Source organism: Xenia sp. Carnegie-2017, unplaced genomic scaffold (genome assembly GCF_021976095.1).
Source record: "Xenia sp. Carnegie-2017 unplaced genomic scaffold, XeniaSp_v1 HiC_scaffold_20, whole genome shotgun sequence".
Lineage (NCBI taxonomy): Eukaryota > Metazoa > Cnidaria > Anthozoa > Malacalcyonacea > Xeniidae > Xenia > Xenia sp. Carnegie-2017.
Genome location: NW_025813483.1, coordinates 14782554 through 14801796, shown reverse-complemented (window position 1 = coordinate 14801796; position 19243 = coordinate 14782554). Strand labels below are relative to the sequence as shown.

General features: G+C 35.2%; 5 protein-coding genes across 8 annotated transcripts; 3 read left to right on the top strand and 2 right to left on the bottom strand.

Annotated features, from left to right (window-relative positions):
- The first annotated feature begins 42 nt into the window (after positions 1 to 42).
- Positions 43 to 10577, top strand: LOC124441751 (RNA polymerase II-associated protein 1-like). The gene is given in 26 exon segments (XM_046992218.1): positions 43 to 309; positions 1274 to 1344; positions 1587 to 1629; positions 1819 to 1859; positions 2109 to 2246; positions 2423 to 2585; positions 2654 to 2961; positions 3108 to 3314; positions 3504 to 3671; positions 3748 to 3885; positions 4572 to 4880; positions 4991 to 5148; positions 5267 to 5573; positions 5641 to 5711; positions 6975 to 7050; positions 7139 to 7284; positions 7349 to 7552; positions 7620 to 7745; positions 7864 to 8030; positions 9272 to 9332; positions 9334 to 9393; positions 9505 to 9670; positions 9775 to 9869; positions 9955 to 10027; positions 10106 to 10168; positions 10288 to 10577. Coding segments are annotated over 26 exon segments (3708 nt in total). The 5' UTR covers positions 43 to 119; the 3' UTR covers positions 10447 to 10577.
- A 210-nt stretch (positions 10578 to 10787) lies between these two features.
- LOC124442189 (uncharacterized protein C19orf47-like) lies at positions 10788 to 12706 on the top strand. The gene is made up of 8 exons (XM_046992671.1): positions 10788 to 10875; positions 10946 to 11006; positions 11148 to 11208; positions 11298 to 11378; positions 11443 to 11572; positions 11655 to 11900; positions 11977 to 12137; positions 12352 to 12706. The coding sequence occupies exons 1-8, from the start codon at positions 10863 to 10865 to the stop codon at positions 12613 to 12615; spliced, it is 1017 nt and encodes a 338-aa protein (XP_046848627.1). The 5' UTR covers positions 10788 to 10862; the 3' UTR covers positions 12616 to 12706.
- On the bottom strand, positions 12310 to 13458 carry LOC124442194 (src kinase-associated phosphoprotein 2-like). Its single transcript, XM_046992676.1, has 2 exons — positions 13013 to 13458; positions 12310 to 12928 (listed from the first exon to the last, which is right to left on the bottom strand). Exons 1-2 carry the CDS (start codon positions 13184 to 13186, stop codon positions 12704 to 12706), a joined length of 399 nt encoding a protein of 132 aa, XP_046848632.1. The 5' UTR covers positions 13187 to 13458; the 3' UTR covers positions 12310 to 12703.
- A 72-nt stretch (positions 13459 to 13530) lies between these two features.
- On the top strand, positions 13531 to 16166 carry LOC124442191 (fasciculation and elongation protein zeta-2-like). 3 transcript variants are annotated; one of them, XM_046992673.1, is made up of 9 exons: positions 13531 to 13592; positions 13665 to 13852; positions 13950 to 14058; positions 14240 to 14561; positions 14643 to 14884; positions 14955 to 15027; positions 15108 to 15173; positions 15267 to 15675; positions 15979 to 16166. In XM_046992673.1, exons 2-8 carry the CDS (start codon positions 13764 to 13766, stop codon positions 15278 to 15280), a joined length of 915 nt encoding a protein of 304 aa, XP_046848629.1. In that variant the 5' UTR covers positions 13531 to 13592; positions 13665 to 13763; the 3' UTR covers positions 15281 to 15675; positions 15979 to 16166. The 3 variants fall into 3 exon arrangements, with proteins under 3 accessions (XP_046848629.1, XP_046848628.1, XP_046848630.1); XM_046992672.1 differs by having other exon boundaries at positions 13564 to 13852; XM_046992674.1 differs by lacking the exon at positions 13531 to 13592 and having other exon boundaries at positions 13797 to 13852; positions 13936 to 14058.
- On the bottom strand, positions 15308 to 18045 carry LOC124442192 (probable ATP-dependent RNA helicase DDX28). 2 transcript variants are annotated; one of them, XR_006947176.1, is made up of 13 exons: positions 17941 to 18045; positions 17745 to 17861; positions 17540 to 17664; positions 17400 to 17457; positions 17196 to 17335; positions 17031 to 17099; positions 16881 to 16962; positions 16705 to 16811; positions 16516 to 16614; positions 16363 to 16450; positions 15988 to 16296; positions 15738 to 15890; positions 15308 to 15652 (listed from the first exon to the last, which is right to left on the bottom strand). XR_006947176.1 is itself a non-coding variant. In XM_046992675.1 (4 exons), the coding sequence occupies exons 1-4, from the start codon at positions 16152 to 16154 to the stop codon at positions 15500 to 15502; spliced, it is 411 nt and encodes a 136-aa protein (XP_046848631.1). In that variant the 5' UTR covers positions 16155 to 16292; the 3' UTR covers positions 15308 to 15499. The 2 variants fall into 2 exon arrangements, 1 of the variants encoding a protein (XP_046848631.1); XM_046992675.1 differs by lacking the exons at positions 16363 to 16450; positions 16516 to 16614; positions 16705 to 16811; ... (5 more) ...; positions 17745 to 17861; positions 17941 to 18045 and having other exon boundaries at positions 15988 to 16080; positions 16143 to 16292.
- Between the last annotated feature and the right edge of the window lie 1198 nt (positions 18046 to 19243).

The following is a 19243-nucleotide window of genomic DNA, read 5'->3' as shown; positions in this document are numbered from 1 at the left end:
TTTTGTCGGGAAAGTTTTGACGACTGACTGACTGAGGGCAATTTTCGAATCAGGTGTTAAGATTGAAAAGAAGATGCGTTACCTAAAATGTATTCCATATTTTGGACATTTACTTTAAAATGTTTTCACGGCCAGTTAAAGGTGAAAGTGAAGAGGATTTGTTGAGAATACAACGGGAGTTTCTTAACGAAGGCAAAAATCCAGCCGCTAGTGTGAAACATTCAACACAAAATGCTGGTGCTCCAGGACTGTCTGATGAGCTGGATCCAATGTGTGAAAAACGACCTCGTGACGTGGTTTCTTTACAAGGTTTCTTTATCAGCTTCCATTTAAGTTGTTTCTCTATGCAGGCATATTCAATCTGGATAACAACCCCCTTCCTCCTTTGTTCAATACACTCCATATAAACCAGAGTGGATTTTATGATTTAAGGGAGAGAGGATTTTTGAGATTTATCTGCAGATACAAGGATGGTGCAAAGTTTTCATACATTCATACATTTATTTCATTTCTTACAATTAATTTCTCTCATTATCTCCCATTTAATTTTGATTTATGTATCATGAGGCAAACATCCATTGACTTCATGACAAATAAAATTTTTAATAAAACTTATCACATCTATAGTCTAAGTAACCACTTGTTTCATATTGTCCATGGTTTATATGAAAGAGATTTTTCTTTTGTCCACAGTGTAATGTCTTTGTATGGTTGCGTATTGGCTAGGTTTTTACGCATAGTGAGGCTGGTAATGATCATTGAGGGTATGCTAGGCCACTAAGGCCAGTAATGATCATTGAGGGTATGCTAGGCCACTAAGGCCAGTAATGATCATTGAGGTTATGCTTGGCCACTAAGGCCAGTAATGATCATTGAGGGTATGCTTGGCCACTAAGGCCAGTAATGATCATTTAGGAAACAAGTATGAAAATGCATTTGTTGAAACAAGCTAAGGAAGAAAGACAACATGCCTATAATGTATGAATTAAAACCAGCACAGTCTACTCAACTAACTAATGAAGCTCGTATGTATCAATTAAGAAGTAAAAGATGTTTACTGTGTTTGCACAGTCTTATGCAAACTGAGAAAGCAACTTTTTGTCCTGATGTGTGAATTTCAGAGCAATATGTGTTTGCAGCGAGTAAACTGAGAAAAAATTTCATAGCAGGATCAGATTTTGCTGGCTGACTGTTTCTAATGCGAGCTGCTCTTATGATGCATGAAGACTTTTAAAAAGTACATGCTAGTCATGGATGTCTTGTTTCTTTTCAGGGAATGAAAGTTTTGAAGTTTTATCAAATATTCCTAGAAAGAAATCCAAATTTAAAGATCAACATCAACAGGTGACCCAAGTGTTAATAACAGATACAATGCAAGTTTGCTTACATTAATGATACACTAAATATAGTTACGTATATAGTGATATGGATATCAACATAATATTAAAACTTTTCATGATACTGCGTCACACGATCCATTCAAATCGATTATCAGACGATTCGGCATAAATGTAACTGTTTGGTTTTGAGACAATTCAAATTAAATTGTGATTGGAATATCAATATCTTGAATTGTTATCTCTTAGAAATGCAAGCAAGTGGAACTCGATGGAGCCGAATTGTTGGAAAGTAAGGGATTTTTTATGAAGCACTAAAATATCATTTTGTTTATTTGTAATTGATGTTCATCTTATATCCATTATTTTTTCTAATAAATTCTCATTCCATACATCTTGTTAATTTATAGTAAATAAACTTCGTGTATCCATCATCCTTACTTAAATATCCTCATTTCATCTATTATTTCTTTGTTTTTAGATGATGATCCACATGTATCCATCATTCTTTCGAAAATATTGGTTTGTGTGAACTCTATAGAACTAACTTGTCGTTATCATTATGCGAAGCAGTGGCACTATAATTATTTTGCAGGAAAGAGACTAAGTCAGCACACATTACCATGCCGAACATCACTCCTAAAGGATTTCCAATTGTCCTTCATAGAAATGCAGTAAATGGCTCGTTGGAGGAGCAGGTATGGCTAAATCATATCATCTTTATTCAACCCTATGAACAATGCTTAATTACTAAAATTTTTTGTATTCTAGAAAAGCAACTCAACAAAGAGTTTGTTTGCCAGGCAGTTTGCTAAGTCTAAAGCAGAGGATTTTGGGATTGAGAAGGAATTGAAACCTCCACATGGATATGGAAACTGGAGTATGGAAAAGATAAGATCAAGGCCGACGGTAATGATGTGCCCCTCCCTCCCCTCATCCACATGTCAAATACTTTCCATTCAAACTCTCTGACACATCTTTTAAAGTTTTGTTTTAAGCTCTGCTGCCATGATTATAAATGCAATTGTCTAAAACATGTCAATGGTTGAGTCACTAACTTTATTATACGTGAATTTGTTGAAGAGGCAAGCTATTCGATGTCATCCTTGATCAGTGGTGAAGCTCTGACATCTGGAAAGGGGATGTCTTTAGAGCATCAGAAAATACACGATGAGAATGTGAAAAAGCTCTCCTCCATGTCAGAGAGCGAGATTTTGCAAGAACAAGCCGAACTGAGAGAAATGATAGGTAGTTGTTATTGGTCTTTTATTGATAGATTGCCATAATATTGTAAATTATAGCAATGGTTTTGTTAGATCCATCTATCGTGGAGTTTTTAACACAAAAACAGAAGAAATCCGAGGAACAAACTAACGATTCAATCATTGCTGAACAATGTGACGATAATGATGTTGATGAAGGCTTTGATTCTTATTTTGTTGAGGAAAGTCATGATGAGGATAATAGGGGACCGTCGTTGATATCTGGGTCTAATGACGGTAGTATGGATGTAGCAAACAATGTTCTAGGCAGCAACATTTCTGAGAAATGGTTGCATATGGATCATGTTGAACATGACAAGTTGGAATGGATGAAGAAGATACCAAATGCTAGGACATCTAGGGTAAATTTACTCCTCTTTTCTTATATTTGGGTGCAATGTTGTAGCTTGACCAGGATTTTATCATACCAACTACACACCCTGATAGCTATACCCTAAGTTTGGGATACATATCTGTGATCAGATCAATTTTTCTTTTCATCTGACAGAGCAATGAGCAAGCAAGGTTTGATTTCCAAGGCAACATCATGACGAAGACAGAAGGTTCAATCCCCGAATACCTAGGATTACATCATCATGGACAGGAACCAGACAGACCTGGTTACACCTTGGAAGAACTATTCATTTTATCGAGGAGCAACCTTTTAAATCAACGCGTTGTTGCTGTGAATATTCTCACAAAAGTAATCCAAAAGGTATGACGCTCAAGTTTTGCTTTCCTTAATGGACAACTATAACTTAACACGTGACTTTACAAGATGGTCATTGAACAATCGTGACTTTGATGGACGCTCATTGCAGGCACATCGAAGTCACGTTAATGTGAAAGTTGCCCTTTTCTGGAGTATTTTTATCACGCTCCTGATGTGCGTTATTTTTCAAAGGATCGTCGCGGTATTTATGTAAATTTATTGGATCAAGACTTGCTACCTGTACTACTCAATGCCGGCTTACCGTTTTTGTTGCGGTGGACACTTGATGACAACGCTGACCAGTTGATTGCTGCTTCAGTCGCCTGTTTTACCGCCGTTCTTGTAAGAAAACGGGATGAGGTGAGTTAGGAAATGGTGTTAAATTTGATCATTGTTTTTGAAGAAAATATTATTCTTATGTCGTATGAAACATTAGTTTGTAGCAGACATGTCGTGTTTTACTTGTTATCGGGGAAAAGAAATTCCATCGTTGTGTCCAGTGGAACTGCCTGTAAAGGAAGATGGTACAAGCAACCTACCTGATGTGGATGTTGTTAAACAGGACTTAATTAAAGTATGACTTTTACTTCAATCTTCTTGTTGAAGAGTTGTTTTGAGACTTTGAGCTCAGCTTCAACTCCAACATACCTTAATTGTTCTGTCACGTGTTTATGTATACTTCACGTAAGTGTGGTAGGGAGGGGAGGGAGGGATGAAGTTGTTATATCTACAATTCAGTGGAAATATTTATGTATTAAGAAGTAAAAGATGTTTACTGTGTTTGCACAGGCCTTTGCAAACCGAGGAGACCTTTGGGAGAACTCGAGAGCAGATCAGTGCAAGTCCGAGACCGAAGTTCGAGGGTTGCACCTGCTCGAAGTTCTCTAAGCGTCTGTGAGGTCTTTATTTCTTTATAAAATAAAAATAATACGGAACAGACTAATTTAAAGTAAACGTTTTAATTTTTCCTCTAAAATGTATTCATGATCGATTTGCAAATTCTCTTTGACTGATTGATTGTTTTGATTGATTTCATTGGTTGAGCTGTGATGTGTTTTTTCATTGTCTCTTGCTTATCCTTTTTTCAAAGCTTAGATCTCTTCTTCTACTTGTACTCATTTCTTTCTTTTTGCCATTTGAAGTAGTATTTATCCTTAATTCTTCTTAGGTTTTCTATTTATCAATTTAGACATCTTATTTTACCCTGAGACTACTTTAGAAACATTTCCTACGTAAGTCATAATATTTTTTATCTTTTAGGGTCTTATACAGATGAGATTTCTCCCCAGGCTTCGTTATATTCTGGAAGTGTGTCGCCCTGCATCCCCTGTTGTTTTTGATATCCTTGATATTCTCATCAGGATCTCACGTCACTCTTTGGAATCTGCACACAGTGTCGCAACTTGTCCGAGATTATTGGAAACCATTATGCTTCAGTTTCTACCTAGTTCTTGGAAACAGCAAGAGGAATCACAAGCTATTGATAATGTGTACGGCTATCCTCTCGTCAAAGCTTTGAAGTTGCTTCGTGTATTGTGCTGCGCTGGGAAATACTTGACGGATACTTTGGTATATTTTAAAGTATTTTATCTTATCATGCGATCATTCATAGAGTTTCTATGTTATCATGTTATCTTTGAGTAGACAAGAAATATGTTTTATCACTTGTCTAAATACAGGTGACCAAATTTGGTCTTATATCAAGAATTCTACGTTTCATAACAGTTCCTGCTCATGAAATGATGCTAAGTTTGACTGAAGCGTATGAACTGACAACTGAGAGTTTTACTATATGGACTATTTGTATTTCTTATGGGTTAGCTTGTGAATCATTTAGGTATGGTAAATGATTTGACGATATCATCGTGTATCATTTCAACAGTAATACGTTTTCATAGTTGCTTATATATATTCAGGATTTATTATTTGTTGAAATTTTTAATTTTCTTTTGTAGCAATGTGTACTCTCATATTGTCACACAAGTACAAAATATTGCCTTGTACCCAGTCCGTAGTACTTCCCAAGTTCGCGTGGCCTGTGCATTGGTTGATCTTATTGAAGCTGTCACGCATGTTGCTGGAAGCAAAGCAGAACTACAGGCGCAACTGTCTACGCACCTTGCAACAGGGGGAATGGACGCTAGCCATTTACCACCCCCTCCTATTGACTGGAGTCACGTGCTTGGACTACTCCCGCTCATTGGTCATGGTATAAGACAGTTTAAAGATAGTTTTGTATCTGCGGAAGTGAAAGTTGCCCAGGTGATTTCTTTATAAAAATGACGTAGTGATGTATGTTGGAAAGTCAATAATTCTTATTTGTTTGTAGAATGAGTCGTTTCTGTTACTTGCAAAATATCTTAATCTTTTGGCTTCGTTTTATGAAAACTTGTCGTTCAGGTATTTCTATTTTATCATATCTTGCTCTTCGTAGACTTTATTTTGCATTTTCTTTTCGCTAATGATTACTTTGTAAGTTTTCAACTTCCTACTATTATTTCAGTTAATATCATGAACCTAAGACAATCAAAACGGATTGTTCTGGTAATTTCATTTTATTTTATATTTTTTAGCCTTTCTATTCGCCGGTGGAAAGCTTGCAAGAAATTGAGAACTTTGTTATCAGCGAAATATGTCAGCCCATGCTCGATTGCAAAACATTTGAAACCCTTCTATCGAGATTGACGGACTATACTTCATATTACGCAAGTGCAACATGTACAAATGAACAACCACTAGTCACCAGTCTTCCTGACTTCAAATGTTCTTTGAGTGATGATCTTCCTCGCTGTTTACGTGATGGCAGCCCTTTTCCTCTGTTACTTTCATTTTCGCGGTTAGCTATGATAATAACTTCCTGTCATAAAGGTGTTGCAAAAAGTTGTTGTTGTTCTTCTTGTTGTTTGTTGTTCTTCTTGTTGTTTGTTGTTCTTCTTGTTGTTTGTTGTTCTTCTTGTTGTTTGTTGTTCTTCTTGTTGTTTGTTGTTCTTCTTGTTGTTTGTTGTATTTTCACTATCTTCCTGTTATTTAATTGTTAATCGGTTTCCATTTGATAAACATTGGCATTTGATAAATACGGCAAGTTTTTTTTAGAAAACAGACATGCTTCAAAACTGATTAAGCATATCTTAGGTATAAACGATGATATTTCGTCACGAGAGATGATTTTCCTAGCAGACTTTTGGGAGTTTGGGTATCATGATCATTTCCATTAAAAATGGCAGCCAAGCGATTTTGAGACGCGTCTGTTTTTAAATAGTTTATGCAGAAATCTTTTTCGAAAGGTTATAAAATTGAATTTATTGTGACGTTTCGTCTTCGGCAATTTTCACCTCTGAAGATGTCTTGAGTAAAGACGAATTCAATTTTATAACCTTTTGACAACTTTTGGTTTATCTCAATGGCTGTAATTAAAGCTTTATGTTGGGCATTAATTTTTATTACATGAATTCGATTTCCGATAGGCACGTCTCTCGATAGTATTTTAGAAATTTTTTTTATTTTTGTAGTTTCAATGTTTTTTAAAGAACGACTGCGTTGTGAAATATTTAAAATCTTGTACAACACCAAGACATGGAGTGAGTAAGAACAATGAAATTATTTAAAAGTAGCTCATGTAGTTTTTGATTCAGTTCTGATTTGACATTTTACTCTTCACTTCAGAACACCGAATCTCAATGTGTTTTGTCAAAGTGGAACAACACTTTCAATACTTTCTTTTAAGTTGTTTTATAATGTAGTAAGTAAAATTTCATTCATAGCCATTGTTCCTTTCTTCTGTCATGAAGAAACACAGTTCTTAATTTTTATTCAATAACCTTCGACAGTTTATACAGGTTGGAAACATGGACGGCGAACTGACTGCATTATATCATACATCCAGTTTGCTTCTCTTCTCTCGTCTTTTTTCTGGTGACGAGTTCTATGCCCATGATCTAATGTCTGTTATGTTGTTCAACTCCGCTCTCTTTCAGTAAGTATAAATTCACCAACGTCTTGTTCTTCTTTGTTTTAACTTCATCAAACATCTTCCTTAGCGAGAGTCGAGATGAACATGCTACGACCATTACGTCCGACTTTTCAGAGATGGGGATTAAACCTAGTCTCAATGATATTACATCGCCAAAGAAACAACGCTATCCAGGGGAGCTGTTGTCGGAAGCGTACAAAGATCTATTGCCGATACGATCTACTTTCATCTCGTCATTTGCACAGATGAGGCATGCTTTAGCAAAGTCTAGGTGCGTTATAAACCTCATCTAACATCTATTGAACTCGTAATAATTCTTATTTTTATAATTCTTCAAGAGCCTGCAGTCTTCATCAGCCACAAAACATTACGTCATTCTTACTTGCACCTTCGGGTGGTACAATGCTGCCAGCTGATTGGATGTTTCTTCCCCTAGTGGATCTTCACAACATTACAGTGAAAGAGTACGTTTTATACATTGATGCGTGCTTTTGAATAGAATGCCTTTTTTCCCAGCTGGTTTCTGCACTTGTAATTTATGCTGTTGTTACTTATATATCGTCTCTGTTGTTAATTACAAAGAGAATTGCTGTTGAAGTCGCAACCTGATCGTCAAGGCAATGCATCAAAGTCAATTGTCAAACGTACTTTGCAGTGGGTTTTGTTGCTGGAAGAATGGCGGCCAGTTGTTTTACATCAAGTATTGTGTACAGCTAAAATAGCTCGTCTTATGTGTACCTTCCTTACTGGTGAGTGTGGTTTATATTTATCATATGTTGCCAATAGCGAATCCAGCCCGCATGTTTTGGTTCATATGTTGCCAATAGCGAAGCCAGCCCGCATGTTTTGGTTCATATGTTGCCAATAGCGAAGCCAGCCCGCATGTTTTGGTTCATATGTTGCCAGTAGCGAAGCAAGCCAGCAAGTTTTGGTTCATACGTTGCCAGTAGCGAAGCCAGCCAGCAAGTTTTGGTTCATATGTTGCCAGTAGCGAAGCCAGCCCGCATGTTTTGGTTCATATGTTGCCAATAGCGAAGCCAGCTCGCCAGTTTTGGTTCATATGTTGCCAGTAGCGAAGCCAGCCCGCATGTTTTGGTTCATATGTTGCCAATAGCGAAGCCAGCACATGTTTTGGTTCATATGCCAATAGCAGCTCGCCAGTTTTGGTTCATATGTTGCCAATTCATTCATATGTTGCCAGTAGCGAAGCCAGCCCGCATGTTTTGGTTCATATGTTGCCAGTAGCGAAGCCAGCCCAATGTTGCCAATAGCCCAGCCCACATGTTTTGGTTCATATGTTGCCAGTAATATGTTGCCAGTAATAAGTGCTCGCCATCATATGTTGCCAGTCACATATGTTTTATCATATGTTGCCAGTCATCATATGTTGCCAATATAATATGATAACATTTTGTATGTTGTATGTTTTGGTTCATATGTTGCCAATATTTCATATGTTTGCAAGTTTTGGTTCATATGTTGCCAGTAGCGAAGCCAGTGTTTTGGTTCATATGTTGCCAGTAGCGTGCATTGGTTCATATGTTGCCAGTAGCGAAGCCAGCCCGCATGTTTTGGTTCATATGTTCCCAATAGCGGAGCCAGCTCGCCAGTTTTGGTTCATATGTTGCCAGTAGCGAAGCCAGCCCCATGTTTTGGTTCATATGTTGCCAGTAGCGAACAGCTCACATGTTTGGTTCATATGTTGCCAATAAGCCAGCTCGCCAGTTTTGGTTCATATGTTGCCAGTCATGTTTGGTTCATATTTGCCAATTTCGCCAGTTTGGTTCATATGTTGCCGAAGCCAGCCCGCAACTGCTATCTAAATTTTAGATCATCATCATTATTCAATTCCTTGAAAACATATTGTTTTTCCAGTGAATAGACACATAAATTTTACATTGCACATCTAAATAATCGGTGTGGCTTCGTCACTGTATATTTCTCATGATAATATCTGGCCATTGATGACACGATAAATTTTTGTTTTTAGGAAGTGATTTATTTCTGGATACCTCGATTCATAAATACCTAAAATCGTTGTTACTTTCGTTTCCAGCTTTCTACTATGGATTTTGACACACCTATTCCTGGAATTTCATCATTTTATGATCTGTGAGTAAACTGACATCGTAAATTCATTGAGCATGATGTCCTATACTGCTCATTTTTCACTTGAAGATTTTTTGTTTTCTTAAAAATTTTATTTGTTTTTGTTCTATACAGTTATGTATCGTTTGTCATCCAGTATCAATCTGTATCGTATGGGGATCATCTTTTCTCCGCGTTTCTTCTTTTGCCCTTACAACAACGGTATAACAAAGTTTACAGAATGTTCATTTGGAACGAAAATGCTGACATTTTTCGATCATTTTCCCTTCCACTACACCAAGTATGTTAATTTTGTTGATGGACATAAAGGGTAGCAAATCTAGTAGCTCCTGTTTTTTGAACATACCGAACATACTAAAGTTTTCTCTTTCATATGTTTCGTAGTTACCAGTGCCTCTTGAAAATTTTTTATTCCCTGCGGAAACCAACGTAGAGATTCTTTTTCTAAAACTTCGGGCATTTACTTCCGGTTTTCTCAGGTAAATGAGCTGATATTACAACCGACATTACAACCATTGTGTATTTCAAACATCATCTGTCATGAGTGATTTTTATTTCTTTTAGACTATCGTGGTCTCCAATATTTTACCTTATCGCTATCCATCATCTATCTATGTTTTGCTTTTCCAGGCCCGAGGTATTTAAATTTGAAATTTAACTAGTTCCTTGTGCAATTTCTATGTCAGTAACAATTTTCTATTTTCTTTCACTGTAGAATATCCATGATTTGAAACAGCGGCTAAAAATCATGAATCAAGTGTTATTGCTGCCTGACCAAGTACGATGCTCTCTGATTCAAACTTCTTAGGATTTTCATCTCCCCCTTCTCGACATCTCCTCCCCTGCTTGACAATTATTTTCTCGGCATTTATTTTGATGTAATTTTATCTGTTTTAGGATGTCAGAAACGATATAATCTCCTACCAAAACCATTTTCTGCTTCTGCTAAAGGATTCCTCATTTAAAACTTTACCTCCAACACGCGAAATTTTACTAAGAAATAAACATGATCTATCTGAAGCATGGAGTCTGGAACCAAGTTACGGAATCTTATAATGAAAGTGGATAGTACAGGCGTGAGGCTGTAAATATTTTAAAAGCATGTAAACCATATATGTTGATGAATGACTTTTGGGAGTTGGAAAACAAATGATTTTTGTGCCTAATTGGTTTTGAGAAACCTCAAAGCGTCTCCTTCTTTATCATTTAAAACAGAATTTAATTTTTTTGTCGGCTTGTTATTTTTGCATTTTCATCAAGTGACAAAGAACTGCGTTAATTTTAGTTTTTTGCTCATTCTCTTTCAATCGTAAAGCAGTTGATTTGAGCTGCATACGCAACACACAGTACGCTCGATCCACTCCACGGCTTAACTGCACAAAACGCTAGTTCCAGTCCACTACTTCGTCCCGGACGCAACGCCACAAGCGTGATTTTTAGATGAGAAATGTGATAAAAAGGAGTTCTGTGAAATGGCAGAAAAAGGTGAGTGAATGATAGGCATCGGAATGCATTGTTGAAATAAGGTTGAAATTTAGTCTTTTGTGCTGTTAAGATTTACTGAAATGGAACACATTTTTTAACAATGCTGGCATTCCAAAAGGACCAGCTTCGAAGTGAGTATTTATCTAAACGTGTTTAGTGCGTTTCTTTGATTAACGGAAATTTATTTTTCTTTAGTTATCATTTAGCAAATCATTTTACGGATGATTCAATTTTGATCGGATTTTTTAATAATAATTTCGATATTTAACTAGGTATTCAGCGTTGTTCTGTAATCATCGCATCAAGGATGACCTTCTTGGTGATTTAACCAAGGTAAGATATTTTTTACATATTTGCTGCCTTTCTTTATCACATAATTTCACGTGATGTATTGGCTTCAAATGTTGACATGAAACTGTTAGGAAATATTGAACGACATCGGTATTACTGTGATGGGTGATGTAATGTCTATATTGAAGCATTCCAAAGTAGTTCATGCAAAGGTATGTAAATAATGGAGCACATGAATTTAGTTGTCATCTTCAGTATCATGAACCGTATGTTTAGCTTGAAAGGGAGAAATCATCCAATCAGCTGATGCAAGATTCCGATGTACCTTCTGTAAATAAGATTGAAGTTCCTTTGTCCGTTAAAAAGAAAAAGATACCAATAAAGGGACCAGTTAAGGTGAGGACAGGTATGTACATGTATGATGATGTTAAATCATCATAGTTTCATGTATGAAGATATGTGTAAGAATTGGCAAATTCCTTCTTTAGAGGTGCAACCAGCAGCTACCAAGTCCTCTTCTCACCTAAAAATTTTTCCCAATGCAAAGAAAACATTAAAAGGCAATGATTCATCTGTGACATCAAACAAGAAAACGGCAAATGTAGGAATGTCTTTATCTGACAGATTTGCCATGAAGGCAAAACATGGGTCAGTTAGAATTGATTCTTCTGGAAATCTTGAAATCAATAGACATAAGAAGCAACAACTTGAAGGCCTAAATTTAGAAGAGAAAGGTGATAGAGGCAATTTCACCCCAAAGATAGCAATTTTATAAAATTTCAGAGTTACATTTGTATCCTCTTTTTATAGTACAAACTAATGCTTCAAGTAAACGAAAGTCAGCCTTTGAACGGCTAGGTGATGAAGAGACAATGTCTAAAGATATGAATTCATTTTCTCATAAAATAAAAGTGGCCAAGCTTGGTACTTCCACGAAATCACCACCTAGTAAAATTGTATCATTAACCAAGGTAAGTTTTTTCATGATTACGGTAATGTTGTGGTGATTGTTGGAAGAATGGTTAGTGTAATGGTTGAAAAAATGGTTTGTGTAATGGATGAAAAAGTGGTTTTGGAAAGTGGTTGTGTTAATGTTAGTAAATAAATATATAAATGTGATTGCTGAAAGTAGAATGAAGATTGTCTTTTAAAAACTTCTCATGTTAAAGTCTTTCAAATCTTTAGAATCAAACTTCAGTGTTCAAAAGATTGGGACAAAGCAGTCAATCTGCAGTAAACAAAATGAAATCAACGCAAAGTGATTCCCTTGCAATTAGGACATTGAACGGTTCACCCATCATGCATAGCAAGAAAACATCTACCACTATTAGCAATCGAGTTTTACCACCCCTTAAACCAATCCGTGCTGTACAGCCAGTAAAACCTATTTCCTCATCTAATGTATCAAGCCGAAAATCAGTGTTTGATAGACTTGGTAGACAGACATAAATTTTTATAAAGATTGGTAAAGAAATTCTACCCACATAAAAATACTGGTTTTACCTTTTAAAAATCATTAAACATTTCTATTTTAAATCTATTGAATGACGCAAGCCTCAGATCCTAAACTATTTTTCTGTCCATAACATCTTTCCAAGAATATTGCTTGCATCCATTCTTCTAGCTCTTCCTCACTTTCTGCACAAAGAATGTATTTTCTCTGTGATGTCTTCGGTTTTACATAAAATGTATTGATCATTGATTTGATCTCACACGTTCCTATTTGGCACCCTTCCAAACATACGCTTTTAGCAGTTGTCTCCTAAGAATATCCGAAGTTTTGTGTACATATTAAGGATAAATGATTATGGGTTTATGACATTCGTAGATTCGCTCAACTCCTTACTTCTGCTGAATTACTATAACACATTTTTCTGTCTTTTATGAAACACCACGTTTTCTTCCATCGATTTGTTATCTTATTACGTTTCAACAAGTAGCCTGCCTTCTCTCTCGTATGGTTAGTTTTGTCGTTTGTGTTTTCCTTGGTTACCACCGCGCTACTTTCATCGGCTGCCATATTTGTTTATACTTTTGAAATATGGTATCGAGTAAAATGTGGAAATGCTATGTTTCATTTCATTGGTCTGTTGTTTTGTCGTTCATTGGGCAGTGGGAAATGCCAAGGACAACTATCATTTATAAGTAGTCATTTGGGTAGCATTTACACTCTTTCAGTTTTTCGTTTTTCTTGCATTGACCACTTCGGACTTCAAGGAAATGCGAGAGCAAATATTGAGGCGAATATTGTTTTTAATCGTGCTGTATTTTTTCCGGAAACAGTCACTTCGACTCTGGAAATGATGTGACCGATTTGCCCCCAGGTGGTTTGTATTTTTAGAAGTAGGAAAATCATCTTTAAGGAAGAATTACGTATTTTCAAAATTCAAAGGAATAGTTTATTATGGCGGATGCCACGGACGAAGGTGAGGAATGGCTGGCATTTTCATCCTCTAATTGTGATTTCGACGAAAACCATTTCATATTACCGAAACTAGAGTCATCAGAACAGAGCCAAGACAAAAATCCTACGCCAGAGTTGGTTGTCCTCAATGATGTAGAAAGCATGCGAACGTTACTTTGTCAAACAATACAAGATGCCTGCACATGGCGAGGATGTCAACGCGATGACTTTGACTCAATTATCTAACGAATCGTTTACTTTAGAAGATGGTACTCAACACTGGTAAGAGAAGCAGTTTTTATATCGAGTGTATTAAGGCTATATCCGCCAATTATTATTCAACTTTATTGGTTTATTGTCTTGAGGGTTTGTTTGACAGGATTTGGGAGAAATTAATTTCAAATTTGAACGAAGTTCGTCTTACGAAATGGCCTAGTTCTATGTTGGAGAAAGATTTTTTTGAAGCTTTGCAGATAAACATGTTGAAGGTGAGATTCTGCTATGGCAATTTTTTACCAAAGTGATGAAATTATTATCATGATTAAGTCATTTCCTGAAAGAAATGTCATAATTGACATTTTTGATTATTGTCCCGAATTGTTTATGTATTCGAAAGTTGCCCTATATGATTGTGCCTTAACTTTTTTTTCCTTAATTTTTTCTATTTAGAATAAAATGGAAAAGCCTGAAATAAAGTGTGATGAATCTTATCGACAATTCTTTAATTTTCACGATATCATTCAGACTAATCATGTTACTAAATCACCAAAGGAATTAAATGGAACCATTGCAAACATAGAACTTACCAATTGCAACGAGGCTCAGAGCTTAACATTATTAGAATTGGGGAATGTTGCCAAAGTAGACATGACTCAGATATTGCATGACAACCTTCAAGAACTTGATGATGAATTGGAATGGTCAGAATGTGATATGAAAGACAATTCATCTTGTACATCATCTGGACTAAATGAGAATGATGCATTAGCAGGTATGTACTTAAACAGAAATTACAAATTACATTGTTTGTGGTCTATTATAATTTCAAACATTTGCAATGTGTGACATTTAGAATTGCAGCAGTTACCATATGAAGAAATACTTCAACTTCGTAATGAATTAAAGGAGATTACTAAACAATATTCTGATGTTCTCATCAAGGAACTAAAGAATCGCGATGAGTACATTCGTGAAAAGGAACTTAAAAATAATTTCATAGCAAGTTTTTTATCTGTAGAAGAAAAGCTTAGAGAAGATGCAACCACCAATACCAAAAATAAATTTTCATTGTCCTCAAAATTCCCCAATAGTCAGGTATGTATGAGAAAAAATCATTTCATAACCAAATACGAAGTTCATTACAATGTTGTGAATGTTTTTATAGAGTTTCACAACCATCCCATATGAAATCAAGAATGATGGACCAAGTGTGGATGTTCTAGAAAAGCTTATTGAAAGTAAGTTATAGGTAGTGTATTTGTACAACATTTTATCTTCCAAAATGCATTGCTTCATACATAAAACCTTTTCTAACTAGTAATGGATGCAATGAGAACGAATAATCCTAATGTGCCAAATCTTTTGACAAATTACATTCTAAAAGGTATGTTCCACTGTATTTTCTAAACTTAAGATTGTTCATAGTAAATAGTTTATGTGCATTTCTAAAATTGTATCATTTATTGTTTTGTCTTAGTGTTATGTAAATGACATCTCAGTAGCCTTACACTATCATGGTTAAAGGGTATGACAAAGATACAACTCTCATATTCATGCTGAATATAAATATGTACAAAGTCAAAATTAATAATATATATTTTAACTGTAAATTCCTTTGTGGGGATAATTAAATAATTTTGAGTATTTTTTATGGATTTTTAATTGTACATATTTGTATAGAATGGAAAAGCACTTATAAAAAAAGGTCAATTAAATTATTTTTTTACTGTGAACAGTGTGATATTGCTTCTTATGAGAAAACCTTGGCTTATTTGCTGTTGCTGAATACTGGTACTTGGTGTCATCATGTGCTGCTTGCCACAAATGGGGATCTTGTAAAGGCATGTGGTTATGCATTGCTCTCTAAAATGAAGAATTTGAGAAAGGTATCAGATTAAGTAATATATACGTCAAATAAACATTGAGTCTCAATTAAACAGAGATGAACCTTGACTGCTTCCATGATGACAAGTTCTCTATTATGACTGATGAAACTAGTCACATAGGATAAGGCATTCATTCCAAGTCTCCCTGTACGTCCTGCTCGATGGATATAGTCAATAACATTTGGTGGAAAGTCAAAGTTTATAACATTATCAACCTAAAATAGTTTAAGAACATCTTATTGATCATCACTTGTGCACTAAATAATTAATGCTTCTGTACAAATGTTATCTTTTCTTGTGTAGATTACCTACATTAGTGGTGTCCAGTCCTCTTGAGGCAACATCTGTACAAACCAAGATAGGTGATTCATTATGTTGAAACTTGTCTATATTCCATTTTCTTTCCTACAAGAGTGCTAATTTATTGATTTGGAATGTCTCATACAGATTTATAAAATTAATTATACCTTCTTTGTCATTTTCCCATTTAATCGAATTTGTGAAATTCCCTGTTCCTCTAGGTAAAATGATGTCCAATCACAACTTTTGTTGTATTGCAGAACACCATTGTCTGATTTTGACCACTTCTTAAATTGTGTCTAATCTCCTCCAGTAATTGTTCTGGAAATTATAAATGGAATGCATCTATCGTACTATAGAAGTTTATCTTAACCCCTGAGAACCTACCACTCTTTTTGTGCTGTGGAATTTTAACAAACTTCTGAGAAACATGTGGCAGGACTTGATGCAAACTAATGTTGCATATTGTCAAATCCTACACAATTTAGATAGATATGAGCCATGCTATAGCAAAGAAAATGTTTATCTGTGAAATCTTACTTGAATCAAATTTTGCAGTAACTTGAGCAACTCATGTGGAATGGTTGCTGAAACAAATGTTGTTTGTATTCTTTGTTCAAAATTCACCCAGGGGCGAATCTGAAATGATGTGAAAAGTACATTAGTAGAGCAATTACAAAGTGAACTAGTAGATATACAACCATTTTTGGCATTAATATGTGGACATACTCCTGCAAATCTTAAAATCTCCATTGAAAGTGTTTGAAAACTTGGATCAAACATGGTATCTGCTTCATCAATGACAAGATGTTTGAGGTGAGAGAAACTCACAATATCTGAAACATTTCATGACTCAAAATTACAACAAATAACTACAACACAAATAAATAAAGTGTCAGAGAAACCTTTGCGTAAATAGCTAAGTAGATCATGTGGTGTACAAACAACAACATCAACTGAATTATTTAATCCTTCCAGTTTCCATTTCTACAACAAAAAGCAATCAATCTAAAACTTCCAAGTGATATAAATTTTGCAATGGCCAGATTGCAGACCTTTTTGCGACCACTTATCAAACCAAGCGAAGAAAGTTTAGAAAAGTGACTGAGATGTTTAACAACACTCTAAAATGTGAAATTAATGCAATATATTGTTCAATACAGCATGGACATCTTATATTTATTCATTAGATTTGGAAATATACCATTCTTAGTTCTTACCAAAACTTGAACTGCAAGTTCTCGAGATGGTACCACAATACAGGCATGTGGACTACCTGGAAGAGGTAATTCCCTTTTCCACTTCTTCAGTCTTTAATTTATGAATGACAGGAAGAAGGTGCCAAGTGTTTTGCCAGAGCCTACAATTGAAACCAAATTAAGATTACAGTGAGTTACATTAATGTGAAAATACACTATATTTACCAGGCAATGATGTTGTGAGGATGTTCTTTCCTTGAAGGATCTTTGATATACTCTCCACCTTAGGTGTCATATAAAGTTGATATTTTACTGTCAAATCATTTACATTCAGACAATTACCAAGCACACAAGGTACAAGCAACCTGAATAGGAGTTGGCTCATCAATGCCCATATCTTTTATTGCATCACATAGATCTTTACGAAAACCAAAACTTTAAAATTTACTCTTTCTTTGTTGGAAATCCTCATACCATGTAAAGCTGGGTGCTAAATTTCATTCGCGATAAAAAAAGAAAATAATTAATCATTGGAGTATTTTAAAAATGGTAACCATGGTGTTTACATACATCTTTTGAAATTGGTTTTAGAAGTAATTCTTGAGAGCCTCTAGTCATAGTTGGCTTTATTGGGAAAACTTTCTTCGACCTTTCGTCTTTCAATTTTATTTTGCTTTGCTTGCTGAACTAAGATATTAGATATACTTATTTGGAATAAGAAAATTTTTAATATCGTCATATCTTAAATGCATTAAGTCGACCTCACCTGATGTGAGGAAAACAAACGTTTAATAAATGCAAAATGATTATTCACTTCCAATAACTTCTTCATTTTTCTATTCAAATTTGAACGTTTTTATTTTATTTTATGTGTTTTTTTATTTTTCAAGTCTCATACCCAGGGCTTTTCTACCGCAGCCCAGACTTCCCAAAATAACAAAATGACACAATGAATAATGAATGATATATACCATTGAAAGCATTGAAAGGAAAGTTACTAACTGGAACCATGTAATGGAAGGCTACCTTCAGCTTGTTTTGATCATTTCAATGGGTTGACTTCAAGATATTTTAAGTGTATTTATAATGGTTTTATAGAGATGTTTCATGATTCTAATAGGATCAGTTCTTTATCAATCAGTTCTAGAAAGGCTGAAGAAAGAGATGAAGACAAGACATTAAAATCAAGGTTGGCAGAGAAATGGTAGGAATAGGGTTATGAAGATTACTTACTATGAGATAAAAATTCTCTTTATCTTTTGTTTTAAATGCATTTAGATCATGTAAAATCGAAGTTTGCTGGTCATAATATAGGAGTTAGTGATACTTTTCGTACTAGAGTTAATCATAATTAGTACTGATGTTAATCTTAGTTCTAGAGTTAGTCTTACTGCAGATATTTATTTTAATGGTGGTGTTAGTCTTCATGACATTGTTTGTCTTAGTCCTATTGTTAGTCTAAGTGCTAGTGTTAGTCTTAGTGTTGATTTTAGTCTTGCTTGTGTTGGTCTTTATTCTGGTGTTGGTTTGATGCCAATTATTGTTGGTCTTAGTGTTAGTCCTAGTGCTGCCATTAGTCTTAGTGCTTGTGTTAGTGTTAGTGCTGGTCTTAGTGCTTGTGTTAGTGTTAGTGCTGGTCTTAGTGCTTGTTAGTGTTAGTGCTGGTCTTAGTGCTTGTGTTAGTGTTAGTGCTGGTCTTAGTGCTTGTGTTGGTGTTGGTGCTGGTCTTAGTGCTTGTGTTAGTGTTAGTGCTGGTCTTAGTGCTAGTGTTAGTGTTAAAGATAGTGTTGATCTTAGTGATAGTTGTCATAGTGCTAGGGTTAGTTGTGTGATAAATGTTTGTCTTAATTAGTGGTGGTCTTAAAGCTTCTATTTGTCCTTGTGCTGGTGTTGGTTTTAGTGCTGGCACAGTATAGAAATAAACAGTAGTCCCACTCTATAGAAATTTTTGTGTAGCGCATATCTTATTACGCATGTCATTAGCATAGTAGCAGCCATACTATATCTATGGTATATCTATGGTAGCATATACTATATACTATATATATATAACTATATAACTATATACT